General features: G+C 45.1%; 1 protein-coding gene across 4 annotated transcripts in view; it reads left to right on the top strand.

The window, feature by feature from the left end:
- The first annotated feature begins 17,551 nt into the window (after positions 1-17,551).
- The window catches only part of DSP (desmoplakin), a 42,523-nt gene continuing 34,480 nt past the window's right edge, over positions 17,552-25,594 (top strand). For 3 of the 4 annotated variants that reach the window (XM_060307792.1, XM_060307791.1, XM_060307789.1), the window contains exon 1: positions 17,552-17,874. In XM_060307792.1, coding sequence (XP_060163775.1) covers positions 17,681-17,874 — 194 coding nt within the window. In that variant the 5' untranslated portion in view covers positions 17,552-17,680. Of the gene's footprint in view, positions 17,875-17,969; positions 17,989-25,594 lie in introns of those variants that run through there. The other variant, XM_060307790.1, reaches the window with a different exon arrangement.

Here is a 25,594-nt window from a genome sequence, read left to right as displayed (position 1 = left end):
TCAAAAGTACAGAGGCAGGAAAGCCTAGTGTGAGTAGAGGGTAGATTGGGACACAGTTGTGGAGGGCTTTGGATGCCAGGCTGGGGAGCTGCCAGTGGGGAGTCAGTGAGATTTTGAGATGGTGAGTGATATGAGGAGAGAACCTTTCCAAAGGTTAGTCTGGTGCTGGCGTGTGGTGTGGAGCTGAGAAAGGGACGGGACAATTCATTCTAAGCAGGACATGGTCAAGTCCCTGACGAGTATAACAACCAAGGAAATAAAGAGAGATAAAGGAATGATTAAGGAGGGCATAGCTGTCGCAGTGTCTTCTCTATTCTCTATGAATTCTTAATGTGGTCATGTAAACCATTTACCACCACGCCTACTGACGATTTTGAAATATACAAGATGACATTTTAAAAGTCATGGCATGGACTTGCCTGGTGGCGCAGTGGTTAAGAATCCACCTGCCAATGAAGGAGACACGGGTTCGAGCCCTGCTCCGGGAAGATCCCACATGCCACGGAGCAGCTACACCTGTGTGCCACAACTCCTGAGCTCACGTGCCGCGACTACTGAGCCTGTGCTCCATAACAAGAGAAGCCACTGCAATGAGAAGCCCGTGCACCCCAATGAAGAGTAGCCCCAGCTCGCCGCAACTAGAGAAAGCCCGCGCGCAGCAATGAAGACCCAACGCAGCCAAAACTTAATTAATTAATTAAAAAAAAATCATGGCAGGTGAATGTTTAGCTGGAGAGGAGACATGCTGAAGTTGGAGGGTTGGATCCCCAAGGAGTGTGGAGCATGTGGCATCAATGGAGACAAGGAGTAAAGGTGATTTGAGGTCTATGCTGGGTTTTTTTCTCTCGGCGACTTGGCAAGATAAATAGTGGTTAGATTAGGGTGGGTAGCAGAAATGGATTAATCCAAGAAATGTGAAACTGAACTGAGCAGCTAAATTGCTGAAGTTGCAAGGAGAAAGGTGAATTGGATGAGGTGCCGTGGGAGCCCATTGGGGGTGGGACACAGGGCCGACAGACTGAGAGAGATGGAGGAAGGAGCTGGACGGTTCCCCCAGCAGTGGAGAGCACAGTTGAAGCCTGGTGGGATGGAGCCAGATGTGGCCACTCTTCCTCTGTCACCTGGGCTGGCCTGGTGGACCTCCCCTTGTCACTCCGCTTTCACTTGACTAGGAGGAAGCAGGTGGAGCCTGGGAGGTGCCGCCAGAGCAGGCTGCCTGTGTGTGTTTCATTTTCAGGAAAGAGGTCTGACTGTCTGTGGGGGAAATTATTCTTCCAGATGAAGGAACCATTTGTGGAAAGGGCTACAGATGAGAGAGAGAGAGAGGGAGAGGGAGAGAGAGAGAGAGAGAGAGAGAGAGAGGGAGGGAGGGAGGGAGGGAGGGAGAGGGAGGGAGGGAGGGAGGGAGGGAGGGAGAGGGAGAGGGGGAGAGAGAGAGAGAGAGGGAGGGAGGGAGGGAGGAAGGGAGAGAGGGAGGGAGGGAGGGAGGAAGGGAGAGAGGGAGGGAGGGAGGGAGAGAGAGAGAGGGAGAGGGAGAGAGAGAGAGAGAGAGAAAGAAAGAAAGAAGGAAGGAAGGAAGGAGGGAGGGAGGGAGGGAAGAAAGGGGACTTCCTTTCTCCTATTCTTAAGGGCAATTCATTCATTCATTTACCATATTTATTCAATTAAAAAAAAACAACCCACTTTCCTTTTCTTCCCATAACAGCCATGTTTACTGACTGCTGATCTACCACAGGAACTCTCTGCCACCCCTAATATACTTGTTTTCTCCTGCACTGGGGACCAAGCCAGAAGGGTGTTTAGGTTGAACCCTCTCCTCCACAAGTTTTATGTTCTAGAAATGATAGAACATCCTGATTACTGAAGGTTTCATAAAATGTACAAAGAACCAGAGTGGCTTTTGACCTCTCAATGGCAACTCCACAAACAGAAGACAATGTCCAACCAACACTCAACAGGCAACGGGAACCCTTAGTGGGAAGATGGAGGAAACTTCCACATCAACAGTGGAGAAACAGGTCTGGAGAGCAATGGGCTCAGATTAGAGCAAGTCAGAAGATTCTAGGGAGGATTTCTTTCTCCCTTTCCCCCTTTTTTCCTTCCTTCCTTCCTCCCTCCCTCCCTCTCTCTCTCTTTCTCTTTATTTCTTTCTTTCTTTCTCTCTTTTTGAGGCTGCAATATCTTTTTTTAAAAAATTAATATATTTTTGAGGTAAAATTGACATATAACTTTATATTATTTTCAGGCATACAACATAATGATTCGATATTTGTATATACTGTGAAATGATCACAATAGGTGGTTGTGCCTAGTTAAAAATTTTTCTTCTTGGGCTTCCCTGGTGGCGCAGCGGTTGAGAGTCCGCCTGCTGATGCAGGGGACACGGGTTCGTGCCCCGGTCCGGGAAGATCCCACATGCCGCGGAGTGGCTGGGCCTGTGAGCCATGGCCGCTGAGCCTGCGCGTCCGGAGCCTGTGCTCCGCAACGGGAGAGGCCACAGCAGTGAAAGGCCCACGTACCGCAAAAAAAAAAAAAAAAAAGTTTCTTCTTGTGATGAAGAATTTTGATTTACTTTTAGCACCTTTTTTTTCTAATTGAAGTATAGTTGATTTACAATACTGTGTTAGTTTCAGGTGTAGAGCAATATGATTCAGTTTTATATATATGTGTGTGTTTTTCAGATTCTTTTTGATTATAGGTTATTATAAGATAATGAATATAGCTCCCTGTGCTATATAGTAAATCCTGTTGTTTATTTTATATATAGTAGTATGTATCTGTTAATCCCATACTCCTAATTTATTCCCCTCCTTCCCCTTTGGTAACCATAAGTTTTTTTCTATGTGTGTGAGTCTGTTTCAGTTTTGTAAATAAATTCATTTGTATTTAAAAAAAAATTTTTTTGTAGTTCTCTCTTTTTAATTAATTAATTCATTTATTTATTTATTTTTGGCTGCGCTGGGTTTTCTTTCCTACCCGCAGGCTTTCTCTAGTTGCGGCGAGCGGGGGCTACTCTTTGTTGCGGTGCACGGGCTTCTCATTGCAATGGCTTCTCTTGTTGAGGAGCACAGGCTCTAAGTGCATGGGCTAAGTAGTTGTGGCTTGCAGGCTCTAGAGCACGGGCTCAGTAGTTGTCGCGCACGGGCTTAGTTGCTCTGCGGCATGTGGGATCTTCTCAGACCAGAGATCGAACCCGTGTCCCCTGCATTGGCAGGCGGATTCTTAACCACTGCGCCACCAGGGAAGTCCCTGTATTATTTTTTAGATTCCACATATAAGTGATATCATATGATATTTATCTTTCTCTGACTTACTTTAATCAGTATGATAATCTCTAGGTCCATCCAAGTTGCTGCAAATGGCAGTATTTCATTCTTTTTTATGGCTGAACAATATTCCATTGTATGTATGTACCACATCTTCTTTATCCACTCATCTGTTGATGGACATTTAGTTTGCTTCCATGTCTTGGCTATTTTAAATAGCGCTGCTAAACACTGGGGCTCATGCATGTCTCTTTTCGAATTATATGTTTTTCTTTTCTGGATATATGCCCAGGAGTGGGATTGCTGGATAATGAGATAACTCTATTTTTAGTTTTTTAAGGAACCGCCATACTGCTTTCCATAGTGGTTGCACCAATTTACATTCCCACCAACAGTGCAGGAGGGCTCCATTTTCTCCACACCCTCTCCAGCAACATTTATTGTTTGTAAATTTTTGGCCGTTCTGACTGGTGTGAGGTGATACCTCATTGTAGTTTTGATTTGCATTTCTCTAATAACTAGTGATGCTTAGCATCTTTTAATGTGCCTGTTGGCCATATGTATGTCTTCTGCCCATTTTTTGAATAGGTTGCTTGGGTTTTTTGATATTGAGTTGTATAAGCTGTTTGTATACTTTGGAAATTAACCCCTTGTCAGTCACATCATTTGGAAATATTTTCTCCCATTCTGTAGATTGTCTTTTTGTTCTGTTTGTGGTTTCCTTTGCTGTGCAAAAGCTTTTAAGTTTGATTGGGTCCCATTTGTTTATTTTTGCTTTTATTTCTTTTGCCTTGGGAGACTGCTCTAAGAAAATATTGCTATGATTTATGACAGAGAATGTTTTGCCTCCTAGAAACTCTTCTAGGAGTTTTATGGTGTCATGTCTTATATTTAATTCTTTAAACCACTTTGAGTTTATTTTTGTGCATGGTGTGAGGGTGTGTTCTAACTTCACTGATTTACAGAAGGCTGTCCAGCTTTTCTAATACCACTTGCTGAAGAGACTGTCTTTTCTCCGTCATATATTCTTGCCTGCTTTGTCGAAGATTAGTTGACTGTAAATGTGTGGGTTTACTTCTGGGCTCTCTATTCTGTTCCATTGATCTATTATGTCTGTTTTTGTTAGCAACATTCAAATATACAATACAGGATTACTAACTATAGTCACCAAGCTGTGCATTCCACCACCATGACTTATTTATTTTATAACTAGAAGATTATATCTTGTAACACCCTTCACCCATTTCACCCACCCTCATCCCCCGACCAGGAGGGATATCTTCAAGCAGATGAAACTTATAGAATACCTGATAAGAATGTTTGTGTTGTGAAGAGATTTACTCAACTCAGGAAGAGTTTGGGAATAAATTAATGATAATTACCAACAACTAAGCAAAAGCAAAAAAAAAAAGAAGACAGTTATTAACTCTGGGGGGAGCGGAAGTTCTAAAGGAAAAGTCTATAATAATTTTACTACTTAAAAAAAACAACACAGCAGCATTATTCACCATGTCCAAAAGGTGGAAGCAACCCAAATGTCCATCATCAACTGATGAGTGGATAAACAAAATGTGCAGTGGATATACTGTGGAATATTATTCAGCCTTAAAAAAAGAATGAAATTCTGTCACATGCTACAACATGGATGAACCTTAAAGACATGATGCTCAGTGAAACAAGCCAAATACAAAATAACAAATACTGTGTGATTCCACTTATATATGGTACCTAGAATAGTCACATTTATAGAGACAGATAGTAGAAGTTCCCAGGGGCTGAGGGTGGGTAGGGGGAGAGATTTGTTAGTCTTTAATGGGTACAGTCTCTGTTTGAGATGATGGAAAAGTTCTGGAGATGGGTGGTGGAGATAGTTGCACAACTTTGTGAATGTACTTAATGCCACTGAACCGTACACTTAAAAACAGTTTAAAGAGTCAATTTTACGTTATGTGTATTTTTTCACAATTAAAAAGTAAAACCTTGTCAGTTCCTGTACAAATGAACTGGATTATAATTACCTTTCTCATACTGATAAATACCAGATTTTTAACATTCAGGTGTTAGGGATCTCATTTTCAAAACTAGGTACAAAAGCTATCCTTTTCTTTAAGAATTGCATAGCTCTATTTAAAAGAACTATTATTAGAAATGTATATACTAAAAAATAGGTCTTCATTGATAACATCTATGCCTTAGATAGTATGTCTCTTATAACACATAACTTTTAATATAAAACAACTGACCGTACTATATATATATGGCTTAAAAATTGCCTTTTTTAACTTTTCATTTTGCCTTCTGTCTATGTAAACACACCCATTTTCTTTAAATGTCTAAAAATTTTAGATTTACACAGCCATGTTTTTAACATTTATCTTTTTTTTTTTTTTTGCGGTACGCGGGCCTCTCACTGTTGTGGCCTCTCCCGTTGCGGAGCACAGGCTCCGGACGCGCAGGCTCAAAGGCCATGGCTCACGGGCCCAGCCGCTCCGCGGCATACGGGATCCTCCCGGACCGGGGCACAGACCCGTGTCCCCTGCATTGGCAGGCGGACTCTCAACCACTGCGCCACCAGGGAAGCCCCAACATTTATCTTTAATGATAATTCTGAGATCAAGATGTATTTTTTTGTCTTATTTATTTAAACATCTTTATTGGAGTATAATTGCTTTACAGTGGTGTTAGTTTCTGCTGTATAACAAAGTGAATCAGCTATACATATACATATATCCCCATATCCCCTCCCTCTTGCGTCTCCCTCCCACACTCCCTATCCCACCCCTCTAGGTGGTCACAAAGCACGGAGCTGATCTCCCTGTGCTATGCGGCTGCTTCCCACTAGCTATCTATTTTACATTTGGTAGTGTATATATGTCCATGCCACTCTCTCACTTCATCCCAGGTTACACTTCCCCCTCCCCGTGTCCTCAAGTTCATTCTCTATGTCTGTGTCCTGCCCCTAGATTCTTCAGAACCTTTTATTTTTTTTTTAGATTCCATATATATGTGTTAGCATACGGTATTTGTTTTCCTCTTTCCGACTTACTTCACTCTGTATGACAGACTCTAGGTCCATCCACCTCAGTACAAATAAGTCAATTTTGTTTCTTTTTATGGCTGAGTAATATTCCACTGTATATTTGTGCCACATCTTCTTTACTCATTCATCCAATGATGGACACTTAGGTTGCTTCCATGTCCTGGCTATTGTAAATAGTGCTGCAATGAACATTGGGGTACATGACTCTTTTTGAATTATGGTTTTCTCAGGGTGTACACCCAGTAGTGGCATCGCTGGGTCATATGTTAGTTCTATTTTTAGTTTTTTAAGGAACCTCCGTACTGTTCTCCATAGTGGTTGTATCAATTTGCATTCCCACCAACAGTGCAAGAGGGTTCCCTTTTCTTCACACCCTCTCCAGCATTTACTGTTTGTAGATTTTTTGATGATGGCCATTCTGACTGGTGTGAGGTGATACCTCACTGTACTTTGTTTTTCTTTTTCTTTTTTTTTTTTTTTTGCGGTACGTGGGCCTCTCACTGTTGTGGCCTCTCCCGTTGCAGAACACAGGCTCCTGACGCACAGGCTCAGCGGCCATGGCTCACGGGCCCAGCCGCTCCGCAGCATGTGGGATCTTCCCAGACCAGGGCATGAACCCGTGTCCCCTGCATCGGCAGGCAGACTCTCAACTACTGCGCCACCAGGGAAGCCCCTCTCATTGTAGTTTTGATTTGCATTTCTCTAATGATTAATGATGTTGAGCATCCTTTCATGTGTTTGTTGGCAATTTGTATATCTTCTTTGGAGAAATGTCTGTTTAGGGCTTCTGCCCGTTTTTGGATTGGGTTGTTTGTTTTTTTGATATTGAGCTGCAAGAGTTGCTTGTATATTTTGGAGATTAATCCTTTGTCAGTTGCTTCATTTGCAAATATTTTCTCCCATTCTGAGGGTTGTCTTTTCGTCTTGTTTATGGTTTCCTTGGCTGTGCAAAAGCTTTTAAGTTTCATTAGGTCCCATTTGCTTATTTTTATTTTTATTTCCTTTCACTAGGAGGTGGGTCAAAAAGGATCTTGCTGTGATTTATGTCATAGAGTGTTCTGCCTATGTTTTCCTCTAAGAGTTTGATTGTGTCTGGCCTTAAATTTAGGTCTTTAATCCATTTTGAGTTTATTTTTGTGTATGGTGTTAGGGAGTGTTCTAATTTCATTCTTTTACATGTAGCTGTCCAGTTTTCCCAGCACCACTTATTGAAGAGGCTGTCTTTTCTCCATTGTATATTCTTCCCTCCTTTATCAAAGATAAGATGACCATATGTGTGTGGGTTTATCTCTGGGCTTTCTATCCTGTTCCATTGATCTATATGTCTGTTTTTGTGCCACTACCACACTGTCTTGATTACTGTAGCTTTGTAGTATGGTCTAAAGTCAGGGAGCCTGATTCCTCCAGCTCTGTTTTTCTTTCTTAAGATTGCTTTGGCTATTTGGGGTCTTTTGTGTTTCCATACAAATTGTGAAATTTTTTGTTTTAGTTCTGCGAAAAATTCCGTTGGTAGTTTGATAGGAATTGCATTGAATCTGTAGATTGCTTTGGGTAGTAGAGTCATTTTCACAATGTTGATTCTTCCAATCCAAGAACATGGTATGTCTCTCCATCTGTTTGTATCATCTTTAATTTCTTTCATCAGTGTCTTATAATTTTCTGCATACATGTCTTTTGTCTCCTTAGGTAGGTTTATTCCTAGGTATTTTATTCTTTTTTTTTTTTTTGCGTACGCGGGCCTCTCACTGCTGTGGCCTCTCCCGTTGTGGAGCACAGCCTCCAGACGTGCAGGCTCAGCGGCCATGGCTCACGGGCCCAGCCGCTCCATGGCATGTGGGATCTTCCCGGACCGGGGCACGAACCCGGGTCCCCTGCAAAGGCAGGCGGACTCTCAACCACTGCGCCACCAGGGAAGCCCTATTTTATTCTTTTTGTTGCAATGGTAAATGCGAGTGTTTCCTTAATTTATCTTTCTGATTTTTCATCATTAGTGTATAGGAATGCAAGAGATTTCTGTGCATTAATTTTGTATACTGCTACTTTACCAAATTCATCGATTAGCTCTAGTATTTTTCTGGTAGCATCTTTAGGATTCTCTACGTATAGTATCATGTCATCTGCAAACAGTGACAGTTTTACTTCTTCTTTTCTGATTTGGATTCCTTTAATTTATTTTTCTTCTCTGATTGCTGTGGCTAAAACTGCCAAAACTATGTTGAATAATAGTGGTGAGAGTAAGAAACCTTCTCTTGTTCCTGATCTTAGAGGAAATGGTTTCAGTTTTTCACCATTGAGAACGATGTTGGCTGTGGGTTTGTCATATATGGCCTTCATTATGTTGAGGTAAGTTCCCTCTATGCCTACTTTCTGGAGAGTATTTTTTTATCGTAAATGGGTGTTAAATTTTGTCAAAAGCTTTTTCTGCATCTATTGAGATGATCATATGGTTTTTATCCTTCAGTTTGCTAATATGGTTTATCACATTGATTGATTTGCATATATATATATATATATATATATATATTTTTTTTTTTTTTTTTTTGCGGTACGCGGGCCTCTCCCATGGCAGAGCACAGGCTTTGGGCGCGCAGGCTCAGCAGCCATGGCTCACAGGCCTAGCCGCTCCACGGCATGTGGGATCTTCCTGGACCGGGGCATGAACCCGTGTCCCCTGCATCGGCAGGTGGACTCTCAACCACTGCGCCACCAGGGAAGCCTGATTTGCATATATCGAAGCATCCTTGCATTCCTGGGTTACACCCCACTTGGTCATGGTATATTATCCTTTTAATGTGCTGCTGGATTCTGTGTGCTAGTATTTTGTTTAGGATTTTTGCATCTATGTTCATCAGTGATATTGGCCTGTAGTTTTCTTTCTTTGTGACATCCTTTTCTGGTTTTGGTATCATGGTGATGGTGGCCTTGTAGAAAGTGTTTGGGAGTGTTCCTCCCTCTGCTATATTTTGGAAGAGTTTGAGAAGTTTAGGTGTTAGCTCTTCTCGAAATGTTTGATAGAATTCGCCTGTGAAGCCATGTGGTCCTGGGCTTTTGTTTGTTGGATGATTTTTTTTTTTTTTTGCGGTACACGGGCCTCTCACTGCTGTGGCCTCTCCTGTTGCAGAGCACAGGCTCCGGACGTGCAGGCCCAGCAGCCATGGCTCACGGGCCCAGCCGCTCCGTGGCATGTGGGATCTTCCCGGACTGGGGCACAAACCCGTGTCCCCTGCATCGGCAGATGGACTCTCAACCACTGTGCCACCAGGGAAGCCCTGTTGGAAGATTTTTAATCACAGTTTCAATTTCAGTGCTTGTGATTGGTCTGTTTATATTTTCTATTTCTTCCTGGTTCAGTCTCGGAAGGTTGTGCTTTTCTAAGAATTTGTCCATTTCTTCCAGGTTGTCCATTTTATTGGCATATAGTTGCTTATAGTAATCTCTCATGATCCTTTGTATTTCTGTAGTGTCAGTTGTTACTTCTCCTTTTTCATTTCTAATTCTATTTGATTTTAGTCTTTTCCATGTTTTTCTTGATTAGTCTGGCTAGTGGTTTATCAATTTTGTTTATCTTCTCAAAGAACCAGCTTTTAGTTTTATTGATCTTTGCTATTGTTTCCTTCATTTCTTTTTCATTTATTTCTGATCTGATCTTTATGATTTCTTTCCTTCTGCTGACTTTGGGTTTTTTTGTTCTTCTTTCTCTAATTGCTTTAGGTTAAGTTTAGATTGTTTATTTGAGATGTTTCTTGTTTCTTGAGGTAGGATTGTATTGCTATAAACTTCCTTCTTAGAACTGCTTTTGCTGCATCCCATAGGTTTTGGGTCGTCGTGTTTTCATTGTCATTTGTTTCTAGGTATTTTTTGATTTCCTCTTTGACTTCTTCAGTGATCTCTTGGTTATTTAGTAGTGTATTGTTTAGCCTCCATGCGTTTGTATTTTTTACAGTTTTTTTCCTGTAATTGATACCTAGTCTCATAGCATTGTGGTTGGAAAATGTACTCAATACAATTTCAAATTTCTTAAGTTTACTAAGGCTTGATTTGTGACCCAAGGTATGATCTATCCTGGAGAATGTTCCATGAGCACTTGAGAAAAATGTGTATTCTGTTGTTTTTGGATGGAGTGTCCTATAAATAGCACTTAAGTCCATCTTGTTTCATGTGTCATTTAAAGCTTGTGTTTCCTTATTTATTTTCATTTTGGATGATCTGCCCACTGGTGAAAGTGGGGTGTTAAAGTCCCCTACTATGATTGTGTTACTGTCCATTTCCCCTTTTATGGTAATATGTATTTAATATTAAGTCCCTCTTATAAGCCAAGTCCCTCTGTAGTTAAAAAAGAGGTTTAAAAACCCTCCTCTTGTGTATTACATTTTTTCTCAGGGATACATTAAATAGGAATGCTGATTTTTGTTTTAAGAACACAGTAATTCCAGTTTTAAATCCTTAAATTTTTTTATTCCTTATTCAGTAAAGAAAAATAAAAGCTTGTTTAGAGATGACAGCTGGCACCTCTTCTGAGTGCCTGGGTGGGAAAGGACTGCAGATGCTGTCCTAGATTCTGCCTGGAGCCAAACTGCTAAGCAGTCACAACTCCCAGGGGCCGTCAGGCAGGTCTAACGAGAATAGAGAATAAAGTGTAGCTCTCCACACCCACCTCTGCAAGACAGAACGGCTTCAAGGTTTGCTGAAACTGCTTCGGAACTGTGCTATAACTTTGTCCTGAATGTGAAACGTTTCTGGCTGATGTCAGCAAGGTTTAAATGTTTCAGTTTAAATACTACAAATCATTAAAAATACACACACACGCACATATCAAATCAAGTTATATTTGTTGTCAAGGGCATTGATTTACAGCAGAAGAAACAATCCTCTATACTCTCCTCTTGATTTTGCATGACTTTTTCTTGAACCCAGCTCTTGCTAAAGGGAAGCTGGGGCTAAGGAAGGATTGCTGGGAAGACCCTACAAGGACTTGCCTGCACCCTTTGGGGCAGGACTGTTTTCCTAAACACCGTTTGGTGATGGTTGTAGCTGCCTTCCATGAAGGATTGCTCCCCCCTCCAGCCCTGCCTCGCCCTCGCCCTCGCCCACTTGTTACCCATCCACAGGGGCTGCTGTTTGCCATTAATGTGAAAATTCTAGAAGAGGGGTGGATCGCATGTATGGAAACCTCCAGCATCTGCCCCTTGCTACTTTCAAAAAGCCTTTTTAAAAAAACAAACAGGGCTTCCCTGGTGGCGCCGTGGTTGAGAGTCTGCCTGCCGATGCAGGGTACACGGGTTCGTGCCCTGGTCCGGGAAGATCCCACATGCCGCGGAGCGGCTGCGCCCGTGAGCCATGGCCGCTGAGCCTGCGCGTCCGGAGCCTGTGCTCCGCAACGGGAGAGGCCACAACAGTGAGAGGCCCGCGTACCGCAAAACAAACAAACAAACAAATAATAATAAGAGTAGTTTTTTTGATGTACCTTCTGCAAAGCATGCTGATTACTTTATAGTCACTGTGTTTCCAGACATCCTATGTGTCTAGTGTAGGAAAATAACAATTGATCAGATAGTTTCTTGGTTTCAAATTAATACCAATCATTAACTCAGGGAAGTTTCTTAACCTTTCTGGGACTCGCTATTTTCTTTTATTAAAATGTGGCTTTTGGTTTATACGGCTGTTCTGTCAGGGAAATGCTCCAGAGCCCAGGTGCAGTGGGTGGGTCCTGGGCTCCCAGCAGGGTACAACCAGTCTGCCCCCTGCCCCCCACCATGATCTGTTTTAGCTACTGGGTTTCATTGGTAGAAGGAGTTCCAAGACTCTCAATGTTTTGAAAACAATTCGTATAAAAGTTCTTGAAGGCAGCTTTCGTTTCTGAAATTCTTTATGGAATACATATTTTTAATTCTTTTGGTAAAGGCTGAATAGCAATTCATAATTTTCTTCATGGAGCTCTTAGCACAATATACATCCATGTGGTATTGGCTGATAACAGGGTTTACCAGCAGTAATGTAAACCCTGAGTACGTGTTCCAATCCCAACGTGGTAGAAGGACAATCTACTCACAATGACAGTCCCTCACAAGCATAAGCTTAAAAAACTCCTTTGAGAGTATATTTTAAAGGCTAGCTTATTTGGCTATTCAGTGACTGTGTGCTTGCCCAACAAAATTAAGGTGAGTTATTGTTTAGCTTGGTGGGTTAGAAGTCACTTGGCTAAGGGTGTAGGTGTCTTCTGTGTAGCCCATACCTGTGCATGCCATCATCCACGCCCTTAACTTCCAGCCTCCCTATCTTGCAAACTTGGGCTCTTAATGAAAAAGATCTGGCAGGAAAGTATAGATGAATCTCCAATATCTATGCTATCCAATTAAATGTAGTCAAAAAAAACATACTCAAAACACAAAGGATGGACTTCCCTGGTAGTGCAGTGGTTAAGAATCTGCCTGCCAGTGCACATGTTCGAGCCCTGGTCCGGGAAGATCCCACATGCCATGGAGCAACTAAGCCCGTGCGCCACAACTACTGAGCCCACGCACTGCAGCTACTGAAGCCCATGGTCTACAGCCCGTGCTCTGCAACAAAGAGAAGCCACCACAATGAGAAGCCAGCGCACCTCAACCAACGGCAGTCCCTGCTCGCGGCAACTAGAGAAAGCCTGCATGCAGCAACGAAGACCCAACGCAGCCAAAAATAAATTTAAAAATTTTTTTAAAGTCTATTAAAAAAAAAACCAAAACACCACAGGGCTTCCCTGGTGGCGCAGTGGTTGAGAATCCACCTGCCAATGCAGGGGACACGGGTTCGAGCCCTGGTCCGGGAAGATCCCACATGCCGCGGAGCAACTAAGCCCGTGCGCCACAACTGCTGAACCTGTGCTCTAGAACCCGCGAGCCACAAGTACTGAGCCCACGTGCCGCAACTACTGAAGCCCGCGCACCTAGAGCCCGCGCGTGTTCTGCAATGAGAAGCCACCGCAATGAGAAGACTGTGCACTGCAACGAAGAGTAGCCCCCACTCGCCGCAAGTAGAGAAAGCCCGTGCACAGCAGCGAACACCCAACACAGCCAAAAATAAATAAATAAATTTATTTAAAAAAAGAAAAAAAAACCCAAACAACTAACCACCCCAGATTTAAAAAAATTTAAAAAAACCCCACAAAGGATAGCATGATTTATTGGATATTATCTGTGCCAAAACAATGGGACAACTCATCAGTACAGAAACAGAAAATGTATTTGAGATGTTTCTTTCAGCTATTCAATTTCTGAAAAGTTAATCACCCTTCTCTGGCAAAAACGAAAAACTACTACAAACAGAAATTCTTCTGTCCCTGAAGGACGCTTGAACCAAGGAAAATAAAGAGAGTTCTGGGCTAATGTATATATTTCACAAACACTTTCCCATTTCTGAAATGGAATTTCTGTGGTTTATGAAACTGCTTTCTTCATTCAAAGCTTTGAATAGTTTCAACAACTTTAGGAGAGATCAATCGTATTTTTATAATATTGAGAACACAGATTTTATGATTTCTGGAAGATTCTAATTTATTCATACAAATGGAAAAATAAGGAAGTAAAAAATATATATATTTATTTATTTTTACAATTCCAATCCTAGTGTCTGTAGTTCTAATTTGTTAAAATACTACTTCCCTGGAAATTCCCTGGCAGTCCAGTGGTTAGAACTCGGCGCTTTCACTGCTGGGGCCTGTGTTCGATCCCTTAGTCGGGGAACTAAGATCCCGCAAGCTGCACGGTGAAGCCAAAGATAAAAAGGTAAAAGAAAAAAAAATACTGCTTCCCTGGCCGGCAGAACAGGTATTTTAGCTCACGGGCTGTACATCTTTTCTATGGTAAAGCATTATCATTTACCAACAAAGAGGAGAGATTTCCCATAGGATTCTGAGCAAGTAAATGATTCTTCTTAATCTCACTGAAATCAAGGTGCTCTGTTTCATTTAAAAACTATGTTCAGGATACAACTGATGCCTCTTTCCTCACTGCAAGGTCATTTTTAAGTCCAGCCAGAGAGAAAGTGACTTGTCAGTGATGTGTCTCTAAAAGGACAAGGGTAGGTATCTACAAGTGGTAGGGAAAAAATAGCTGACCTTAGGGCAGCTAGCGAGGACTTTGCCAGACCGTGGACTCTAAACTGTATAAACCTCGTTGTAAGAAAAAAGCTACTTTTCAACCCCTCTGCTGTGCCCCACGACTCTGAAGACCTACCTTTATAACAGCAGACCTAACATTATATTGCAATTATTTGTTTTCCCACAGATATCCTACAGAGAGTGACCAGCAGTGAGCCTGCTGTGTGACACAGTAGATGCTTAATAACTGCTTGAATGAATGTTAAATGTCTCCAAGGGGGAGTTATACCGAGTCACAGGTGGGGTAAAGAGAAGCACTAGAGCTAAACATTTCACACCCAGCAAAGAGCTTTCGGTTTAATGAGTGGCGCCATTGCTTTATATGCTTCAGGAATGTTCACATATTTTATCTGACTTGATCCTCACTGTAGGTCTGCAAAGTTGGCAGGACAAGTATCATTTCCATCTAGCGCCTGAGGAGATGGAGCTCTTCCCAAGTAAACTGCAGCACTCATGTCAGAGGATGGTCTTCTGATCCTCAGCCTTCACTGGGGGCCGCTTGTGAGACAGTCAATTTAGACAACGAATGCGTGTATGTCTGGATCCCATCTGTCATGTCGATCTTTTATTTCATCCTCCTGTCTTCCTTAGAGAAAGGTAAATGAAAGTCGTCGTCTTCCCAGACCCGGCATGTTTGGCTAGCTGGAAGTCGGTCGCCTTCTTGGGAACATCTTAAGAACAGGAAGCAGTAAGGTAGGCCGGGAAGGAACGGTGGGCTGTGCTCTTCACCTCTACCCCTGTTTTGTAAACAGCTCTGCGGGTCTGGGCGATGTTTAGGTCTGTGAGTGCCTGGGCTCCTGACTACCCAGTGGGAGCTCTCAGAGGGACCCATTGGCTGAGCACAGCTTTCGCCACCACTGGGAGGTGGCTCATAGACGTGTGCTGTGTTTAAGGAGGATTCTACTGTGCAATTGTATGACCTTCTATTTACACATTATTGGACTGAAGGAATCCCTGAATTTTTAAAATTGAAGTTTTACTATGTTTTCAAGGACATTCTGTGTATATTCCAAAGTCTAGCATTGGTCCTTCTGTATAGGAGGTTATAACTACTTGCTGAACAAAGGAGGTGCATAGAAGTATTTTGTATATTATGGACTGACACCCCAAAAGGCTTCCCCTCCACCGACCCGTGAATATCTGGGCCATTTGTGCAGATGCTGACTTCCAGCCATTGATTCAATTTCAGAAGAAACACCACTCTTGTCTATACATCAGTGTTTGTGAAATCATTTGAACACTTTATCACATTAGCCTTTACCAGAAGAGGAAACTGAGAAAATGATGGGAATTATTGAGTGCTAACAGTGGCAAACTTTCATCTCATGGTATCTTTGACTCCTTGGATTTAGGCTGGTCAACTCTGTGGACCATTGTAGAGAAAAAGACATTTTGTTAAAGATTTCTGCCTAAAATTTGAGGTGTAACTTGGGGTGCTATAATCTGGGACCTTTTAGAGAACTCCCTCCCCTCCCTTTACAACATGCAAATATAGTTTGATTTTTGTTCTTTTCAGTTTATAAACATTTCAGAAATATACTTTATAAGAAAGTGAGTTAACTGTCATTGTTTAGGGAGATGACAAATGTTTATTATAAAGATCTTTAAATGGTGTTTATTAAAGAGTAATTGAACAGTTTTTCCAAATTATAGAAACAGCTTTTTATGGATGTTGTGACTGGGTCTGGATCTAAACCCGAGTCACAGAGACTGCGGTGTTGTTCGCAGGCAGCCACTAATTGGGAGGGGCCCTCGATCAGGTGGCTGGAATGTTCTGGCTCTGAGTTACTCAACTGTACCCAGTGGATGATCTCTGTTCAGGGTTCTCTGCTGCTCTCAGGTAGACTGAAGTCCCAGGAAGGCCACCACCACTGACTTGTGGGAAAAGCTGTTTCAAAAGGGATGGGTCGGGGGAGAAGCTGCTCAGGGGCACGCAAGAGAGGAGTGGTCCCAAGGTTTTTTTGTTGTTTTTGTTTTTTTGGTACGCGGGCCTCTCACCGCTGCGGCCCCTCCCACCGCGGAGCACAGGCTCCGGACGCGCGGGCCCAGCCGCTCCGCGACACGCGGGATCCTCCCGGACCGGGGCACGAACCCGCGTCGCCCTCATCGGCAGCCGGACTCCCAACCACTGCGCCACCAGGGAAGCCCCCAAGGTTTTTAAATAAAATTTGGAAGCGGTCTGGGGTGGAAGTCTTTGCCATTTCTCGTTTAAAATGACTGACCATCACCAGGCAAAATAAAAGACACTGCGATTTATAGTTTCATGGTTACCCTATGGGAACTGACTGTAGTGGATTCCTCTTTATCTTCATGCTAAAGAAATTAGTTATTTACGGTGAAGACTTCTCCAGAAAGCGGTGGTTCTGGGTAAAAATCGTTTTACACGTCGGAAAACATGCTTCTGAGGCAATCTTCTGAATTACTGGAATAAAAGAAAATTCAAAAAGAGTCTCCGAACAAAACCTCATCATCTAAGCATTCTCTCCTCAACTGTTCGTAGCCAAAGCTTGGCTGGCACCGTTTTCAGGGATAAGCAGAAGTAAAAGTTTAATAAGTAACTGTCCAATCGAATGACTTATTTTTTAGCCTATTTCCACCCGGGGGCCGTAGAAATCCTCAAAAGCTGGGGCCCTGCTTTCCTGGCTACGGCGGCGACGCGCGGAGCGCACGCCCCGGCCAGCGCATGTCCACCCCTCGGCCGGCCGCGCGCTGGGAGCGCGCGGGTGCCGGGCCTCCGCCCCTTGCATGTTACTCAGGCCCCGGCGCGGAGGGCGGAGCCGCGGGCCGGTGGCGCAGGTGGGGAGGGGCGGCCGGTGCGAGTCGGTGACACCCGATGGGGCGGGGAGGCGCGGCGGCCGCACCCCGCCCTGGGAAGAAACCGGCCAGGTGTGGCTTCGGCAGCGTCGGGTGCCAGCGGGGAGGAGACTCGAGCCCCAGCCGACCAACACCACCACCCCGCCACGGCCCTGCTCCTCTGCGTCCTCGCCGCCCTGAGAGCCGCAGCCCTCGCTCCCGCTTCCACTCCCGGCCCGTCGCTGTCCCCGGCGCCCGACGCCCGCCCGCCGTGCCGCGCTCGCAGTGTCCAGAACGGCCGCGGTGGAGAGGCGCGTCCTCGCGATCCTTCTGCGCCCCCAGCCCAGTCCCCGGTTTGGGCCTCTCCTGGGAGCCCCTCGCTCTCTCCGAGCCGGCCCGCCCTCGCGTTCGCCTCGGCGCTGAGCGGCGCTCCGAGTGCCAGCCAACATGAGCTGCAACGGAGGCTCCAGCCCGCGGATCAACACGCTGGGCCACATGACCCGCGCCGAGTCCGGCCCCGACCTGCGCTACGAGATGACCGGCGGCGGGGGCGGGGGCGGCAGCAGCGGTGGTGGGGGCACCAGCAGGATGTACTACTCCCGGCGCTGCACGGTCACCGACCAGAACTCGGACGGCTACTGGTGGGTACCGGGCCGACCCGGAGCGCGCGGTGTGCGTGGGCCGGGGTCTCTACACTCCCCTGGCACCCTGGGACCGGGACGGACCGTCGACCTCTGACCGACGAGGAAGCTCAGGTCCAGAAAGGGGACAGTCTCTTTGTCCGAGGTCATGCACGCATTTCCTGTTCGCGCTGGGGCAAGACCGAGTGTCCCGGCGCACCGCGCAGACCGGGTGGGCATGTGCGCCAACCCGCAGAGGAGCGTCTCCTTCGCTGCCGGCGGGGACTCGGGCCCCCCTTCTCGCTTCCTGCGTGCCGGGGCCCAAGGCCAGCCAGCGAGAGTGCAGGCAGGGCGCGGCGGACGGCGGGGGTCCCGGCTGTATCCGGGACTGTCCCCAGCGAGGCCTCGCCTTTGTCCCGGGCCGCAGGTGGGAGGTCAGGCGGGCGTGGCTGCGACCACTAAACCCAATCTCTCGAACTGTAACCAAAAGTAAAACAGCGAGGGGAGCGGGGCCTCCGGCCTGTCGGGTGGCCAGCGTGGACGTGGCTCTCGGCTTTGGCTAGTGGCTCATCGCAAGCTCGTGGTCACCCCGAGACCACGTCCGCAGCGGCGCCTGGGCTGCCCGGCCACCCGGGGGCTTTTGTGCAGAGGCTGCGCGTCCCGGTAGCTCGGGGTTGCGGGTCGAGAAGGCCCCGCCTCGGCCTCGCCTGCTACCCAAACCAAGTTTCCCGGCGGGAGCGGCTGCCTGTCCCCCCAGCCCGGATCAGCCGCGCGGCAGCCCCCGCCAGCGAGCACACCTGTGGCCCCGCGCCTGCGCCCTTTGTTTCCCGGTTTTTAAAAAGCATCCGAGGAACATTCTCAGTGTCTCGGTGGCAGAGCGCGGGCGCAGGGTCTTGCGCTCTGAGCGGGATAGCGCGGGCAGGGGCCCGTGGCGGGGAGGCTCCGCGTACCATCCCGGCCGGCCCGCGATGCTGGGGGCGCCCTGGGAAGAGGGCGGGATCTGCCTTTCCGAATCATCCGGGAAACCCAGGTTGGGGAGAGGGAGGTCAATCGGGTGCGGGTGGAGAAAGATAATGAACGTACATCTACCCGGTCCCCGGAGCCGGACTCTCCCACGTGAGCCGTGAGAATTTTGCGGCTCTCACCCCCCCTTTCCCGCCCCCTGCAAGTCCTTCCCTTGTAGGGCTTCGGGGGAAGAGGCCTGAGTTCCAGAACTTTGTCGACCTAGCCTTGTGGCCTTAGGCTGGGGAGGAGCAAACTGAATACACTCCAGGGGTTTTTTGTTTTGCCAGCAGTTTGGGGGGCCGGGACGGACTACTCGACTTGCAACCTGCTTTCTGCTTCGATTTATTCATTTCTTTATCTTCCCGGAGCACCTTGAAAATTTATTTTCTCTTTTTGAGCTAGCAAAGAATTGTCTCAATCTTGGAGCCCTTTCTTTAATGAACAAAATGCACCTGGGGGTTTCCAGGAAAAAATACGCCAAACCATTAGGGAGACTGGGGAGAAATTTTTGCTCGTTTACACTTTGGTTTTTAAGTTTGTTTGAAAAGTTGGCCAACCATTTAAATCTGAAACTTTACTTTTCCCTCCCAGTCTTGCAGTATTTGGAAAGCACATGCTTTTGAATCCACACATTTAAATCCAAGTCAGAATTTGCAAGGTTGCTTCTTTCCTGCATTTATGAACCAGGTGGTTTTTTGGGTTTTTTGTTCCTTTTTTTTTTTTGAATATGCTTCTGTTATCTTAGCGTCCCTATGTTTTAAGTTGACAATAAACATGGCTGTTAATGGAATATTTCACTCCCTTGACTTCTTGTAGAAGTAAATTTGTAATTAATATCTGGGTTAATGACCTGCATAAAGATACCCGGTTTATAAGGATGCTTCACCGAACGTTAAATTTGGGCGAGGCTTGATGTTTTCTCCTAGTATAGCATCATTTCTTGTGTTCGGTTTTTCCAACCTAAAGGCTGTTGATAAACCTGTCAAGTTTTAACATCTCCCCGGGAAGGGGAAAGAGACTCTAGTGAAAAGTGACCTAACTCGGAGGGAGGTTGTTTTTCTGCGCGTTGCTGTCGAGCTGCCAAGGGCCGCGGGGCGGCAGGCTGGGGGCTTGAGTCAGCATGTGGCCGGCGTTCTTTCTGGATCCAGGTACTGGAGTTTCCCCAGGCCTGTCCCGGCCTGCGCTTGTGCTACTTGCCCTTAGAAACGAAGCGTTGTCACAATACACAGTAGCCCGCAAACGCTGAGGTCTGCATTTTAAAATAAGGACGACTGACTGGAGAGGGTCGGTGTCCGCACCGCACCTGTTTTCCTAGGGTTTTTAGCGTCTTGTGTGGAAGGGTTTGTTTGGCCCTGGCACGCACTTGGCAGAAGCAGGATGGCAGCTCTGACTCGACTGCCCTCTGCTAAGTGAATGATGATGAAGGATTTTAAAAGCACTTTTCTGACCGAAAGTTTTTCTAAATAGAGGTGTTTTGTTTTTAAAGCGACAAAACCAAAAAAAAAAAAAAAAAAAAAAACCCCTAAAAAACCAGTATGAAAACGACTGGTTGCATCTAAACTCCTTTATTTCTAAAACTCCCACTTTATTGGCTGAATCAGATTGGTGATTTTTTTAATGATCAATGTGTACATTTAGCCCTTCCCTAAATGAGCTAATTTGAGTGTGTACAGAGCCCAGATCTCATTTTTCCTTTGGAAGTGACTTGACAGCCTCTTGCCTTTGTCCTTTATTTAGTAACACTTGTCACTGCTTAGGAGCGGATATTTCTCACTCTGATCACCCCTCGTTCCCCCACCTGTCCTTTGTGTCGTCGTTTTACCCTGCATGGGATCTGCAACGACTTTATTTACCTTCTTCCGCTGCTTTCCTTGATATTTTAAAGTTTGGTACATGTTTCATGCTTGATAATTTAAGATGTTTATTTTTGAAAATTTAAACTTTGGATTTTTCTTGTATGAGATGCTATATTGTTTTCAATGATGGCAGAATTACACTGGTCTTATTCCTGTAGTTAAAAGAAATTACAAATCTGTAGTGAAATTTGGTGGCCAAGTGACAAAGTCCCCCAGTTAGATCTTCCGCTGATCAAAGTGTGGAATTCGTAGGAGGCTTACAAACCAAATACAGTCACTAAGCTTCAGAAATACGTGCCTAAAATGGTAATGCTTACATTTCTCCAGAACTCTTGATTTCCAAAGCGGAATATGTGTGATCACTATCTGATACCTATTTTAAAGTTTGCTTTAAACTACCTTTTAAAAGAAGCCTGTTTCTCAGCATGAAGTTAAACAGGCGCATTTACATTTAATTTTAGAGTGGAAGGGGGTCCTGAGGAGGACAGAAACCTCACTTTTCCACTTTAGAGACAAATTAAGACTTGCCCCAAGTCCCGGAGTCCACCATGGCCGAGCTGGCATGAGAATCAGGGGCTCCTCCCTCTGCCCTCTGGCATCCTGTGCGTTTAGACCATGTACTTGTGTATGAGACTGGACAGCCCTGTACTTACAGGATGAAAGTACCTCAAGTCCATGTATTCATTCATTCATTCAGCCAATATTTCCTGAGCATCTGCTGTGTGTTAGATGTCGGGGAGATTCAAAGGTGAAAATACAGAGACTTCTGGAAGGGAGCAGATGCTCTTTAGAGGAAGATAAGTACATGAGTACTATAATACAAACGGGTAATGCACAGGAGCGGTACCCACGACTCAGAGGCTTCGTAAGGGGACAAGATAACATCTGTAGTGGCGGCACCAGTAAGACTTTATTATAAAGGAAGTGGTGTTGACTTGGACTTTGGAGAATTTCATTTGGTAAAGAGAGTGGGCAGAGAGTGCACCTGGAGGAGAGAAGAGCATGAGAAAAGTGTGAGAAGTGGAAAAGCAGGTGCAACTTCAAGGCCTAGAGAGTGGTCTCCTTTTGGAGCATTCGCTTAAGTGGGGAAACAGTGAGGCGGAAGGAGGAAGGACGGGCTGGGGCCAGAACCTGGGAGATCTCGAATCACGGTGGTGGGTTAGGGTTAGGCACAGGGGAACCCTTGCAGGTCTCATCCGAGCCAGTGAAGGTCTCCTTTGAAGGAGCAGAGAGATAAGACCGACGCAGGAAGCCATAGGATTGTTGCTGTGGCCAGCAGTGTGTGGGAGGGGTTGCCTTAAGGAAGCAGTTATACCAGTGAAGGAGGGAGGTGAAAGTCTGGTCGAGGTTGGTGGCAGTGGGACAGGAGGTAGATGTGATGGAGTGACAGCTTCAGCTCAGAACTGGATCAGAGAGGCAAGGGAGAGTGAGAAAACAGGCTTAGAGTTGGCTGACTCAGAATGGTTATTCTAAATATTTTTCTGGGAAACGATGGCAAAGTAAGATTCAGTGTAGCTTAATAATATATGGCAGTAGTAACACTTACATAGTGACTAAGTTTGAGTAGGTTATATATTTTATACAAACATCAGATCTAGTGGTTAATAATAGTTACCATTGCCTGGCCAACACCCTCCATGTGCCAAGTATATTGTTATCTCAAGCCTCACGACAAACTTCCCATTTCACAGGTGGGGAAACTGAGGTTAAAAGAGTTAGATGACTTGGCTTAGGTCAAGCAGCTAAGTTAGTAATTGAGCTGCATTTGAATCCAGTATACCACAATGGTGCAAGAAAAGATCTAACTTTGGTTATTAGAATTCACCTCTTCTTGTAAACTCTTCTATCCAATAGGAGTTTTTACTTCTTTTTAAATTGTTGCATTCCTAGGAAATATTTCATAGCCATTGTGTTCTTGCATTCACACTCCTGTAGAGTTTCCATCTGCTGAGGAATGAAGGACAGTGGGATGCTGCGTTAAGCCTGCTGAATGTCAGGCACATCTACAGAGCAGCTTCCGGCAAGTAGTTAATCTTTTCTGTAAACATGGGCGTAATTTCATTGTCATCCAGGCGCCTGAAATGTCTTGGGAAAGACAAAAAAGTGCTGATGCCTCCACGCTGACATCTTCGGGTGGAGCTGAGGAGGGCTTGGGTGTGTCTCGGGGAGTGTTAACTCAGCCCTCAGCCAGCCAGTCTTTCCAGACTTTTCAAAGGTTCTGGAAGAAGCGCCTCAGTCCCGAGGCCTTGGTGCCTGGGGCCCTGCCGCCCCGCCCTTTGCTGTTTCTCCCGCTCCCTCTGGCCCTCCTGGGAAAATGGGCAGGGGTGGTTCTGATGTTGAAGCCACTGCCCCACGGACCCCAAGCCTCGGCATGCCATAAAATGCCAGGACAGCCCCATCACGAGCACCTTACCACCAGCACCTTGGGCTGGGAGGGTCCAGGACCTTCAGAGACCTCAGGAATATGAAGTCTGCATTTCATGAAAATGAGGACACCAGAGTGAGAGGCTGCAGGCCATAGGTCTGAGTTTTTTGCCTGGAATTCAAATGTGTGACATGCAAACGTAATATCGTAAGGTACCTGAAAAAAATTAAAAATGAGTTGGCCTCTTGGTGGATAACCAGACAACTTGTAAACGATTTTTTTTAGGCATCAGAATGAATGTAAGTTTTCACATAGGGAAGGAATTCAAAACAGAAATCCCTGTTTTGGCCTTGAATTTGTAAGGGTCAAATATTCATCCCCATTTAATAAAGGAAAGGAAAGCATCTTTTTCTGAATTTTCTTATCCCTTCAAAAAGATGTCTTTCACACAGTTAAAATGTGTCTCTGTCTTTGAATTGTCTCAAACTTTTTTTTAGGTCTCGTAGATAATTTTAGGAATTAAAAATCACCTGAGAAAGTCTCAAATGCCTCACACTTAATACCCAATCATCATTTCTTCTTCTTTCCTTTTTTTCACTTCTCACTCCACCTCCAGTGTGCTTGCAGGATATCCTTAAAATTGTGAACTGGGTGAACTGCAAAATCATGAACTGGGGCGAAAAACACAAAATGAAAAATAAAAGCAAAATCTAAGAATCATATCACAACAGCAGCTTCCCCTGTACGAACGATCTCGCAGCGAGGATTTAGTTTCTGCCGGGCTTTACAGACCTCACTGGCTGCTTCTCTCAACATCAGGCCAGCCCCGAGAGGTGACTGTGTTCCTGCAGAAACCCAAGGCCCCGCGGGTCTACTAACTTGCTCCGAGTCACAGGCTGTCCAGCCAGAAGTGGCTGAGAACGGGGTGGACCCCAAACTCTTTATGAAGTTAATGATCTGTGATCAGGTTGCCCTCCCCGGCCCCCACCCAAGCCACCAAAAACTGTGAAAATAGCAAACATGGAAAGGCAGTGGAACTTTTATTAGAGTACCGCTTCCAAAGCTCCTGGGTGAGGACAAGATGAAGGTCCAGAGGAGGCCTTCTTCCTAAAATTGATAGAGAAACCTTTTTTTTTTTTTGGCGGTACGCGGGCCTCTCACTGCTGTGGCCTCTCTCCCATTGCGGAGCACAGGCTCCGGACGCGCAGGCTCAGCGGCCATGGCTCACGGGCCCAGCCGCTCCACGGCATGTGGGATCTTCCCAGACCGGGGCACAAACCGTGTCCCCTGCATCGGCTGGCGGACTCTCAACCACTGCGCCACCAGGGAAGCCCCCCCTTTTTTTTCCCACTATTGGTGGGGAATTGGGGTGCAGTAGATGCGCTACCTGATTGAGCTTTGGAAATCAGGGTAATGAGTAGTAATATCTTCATATCAGTCTTCGATTTGCCTTTGTTTTTCTTCTACTTTCCTAAACCAAACAAACATACGTTAAGGACCTTCTGGGTGAGGAACTCTGTGCTGTTAGGTGCACGTAGGAGCCGAAAGTGACTAAGGTGTGAGACTTTGCTCTCCAGGTGTGGGCAGACAGGTGTGTAAATAATTCGTTCAGAAGGAGGGCAGAGATGTGCCAGGAAAACTCTGTGGAGGCGGAAGCACTTGGTGTGTAACTTCTGATACGTGACATTTCCACTGATGTGTTTAGTGAGTCTTGGAGGTAGGGTATTGTCCTTAAATGAAGACGTAAATTTTTTTTTTTTTTTACAAACTCCATGGATGTTTTTCTTTTTACTTAAGATCTTTTAAAGAAACTCAAAATAACGTATGGAACATGTTTGAAACATTGTAAGGAGCTCAGCAGATAGGTTTTAGATCAATATGAATGCAAATAAGTTTTAAGATCAGTATTAATGCATTACATAATTATCATCATTTCCATCAAGTCTTCATTGACTTTTTCCAAGGTCATTATTCCATGAATCCGAATACACGTGAGACATAATTTCCGGCACACATCCAGGACCTTATGTTGATGGAATGAACCAAAAGAAGAGAGAGAGAGTGGGGGAGAGAGAGAGAGAAGGGGCAAAGGAAAGAGGAAGGAAGGAAAGAAGGAACCCAATGGGAGAGAAAGTATTGGGTTGGCCAAAAAGTTCCTTCTGGTTTTTCCATAGACTCTTACGAACTGTTTGGCCAACCCAGTGTATATACAAAAATAAATCCAGAGTTACGTGGCACCGGCCAAGTGTCTAATGAACAGAATAGATGATTGTAAAATGACTTTCATAAAGCAAGGAGAGTAGCTATTAATAAATATCTTGTAATGCGTCAAGACTCTCTTCAAAGTATTTGTCTTGTATTTTTGTCTATAATATTCTTGGGAAAAGTGTGAAACTAGTGGCTTCACAGTTAATTTTGGGGTCTTATTTTTTTAAGAAAAGACTGTTATTTGGAGGTAGTAAAATAAAACATCGGAAGCTCTTTAATACTGTTCACACGTTCATGTGGCCCAGAC

This window comes from Globicephala melas, chromosome 11 (genome assembly GCF_963455315.2).
Source record: "Globicephala melas chromosome 11, mGloMel1.2, whole genome shotgun sequence".
Lineage (NCBI taxonomy): Eukaryota > Metazoa > Chordata > Mammalia > Artiodactyla > Delphinidae > Globicephala > Globicephala melas.
The sequence above is the reverse complement of the archived record's forward strand: the minus strand, read 5'-3'. Positions and strand labels throughout refer to the sequence as shown.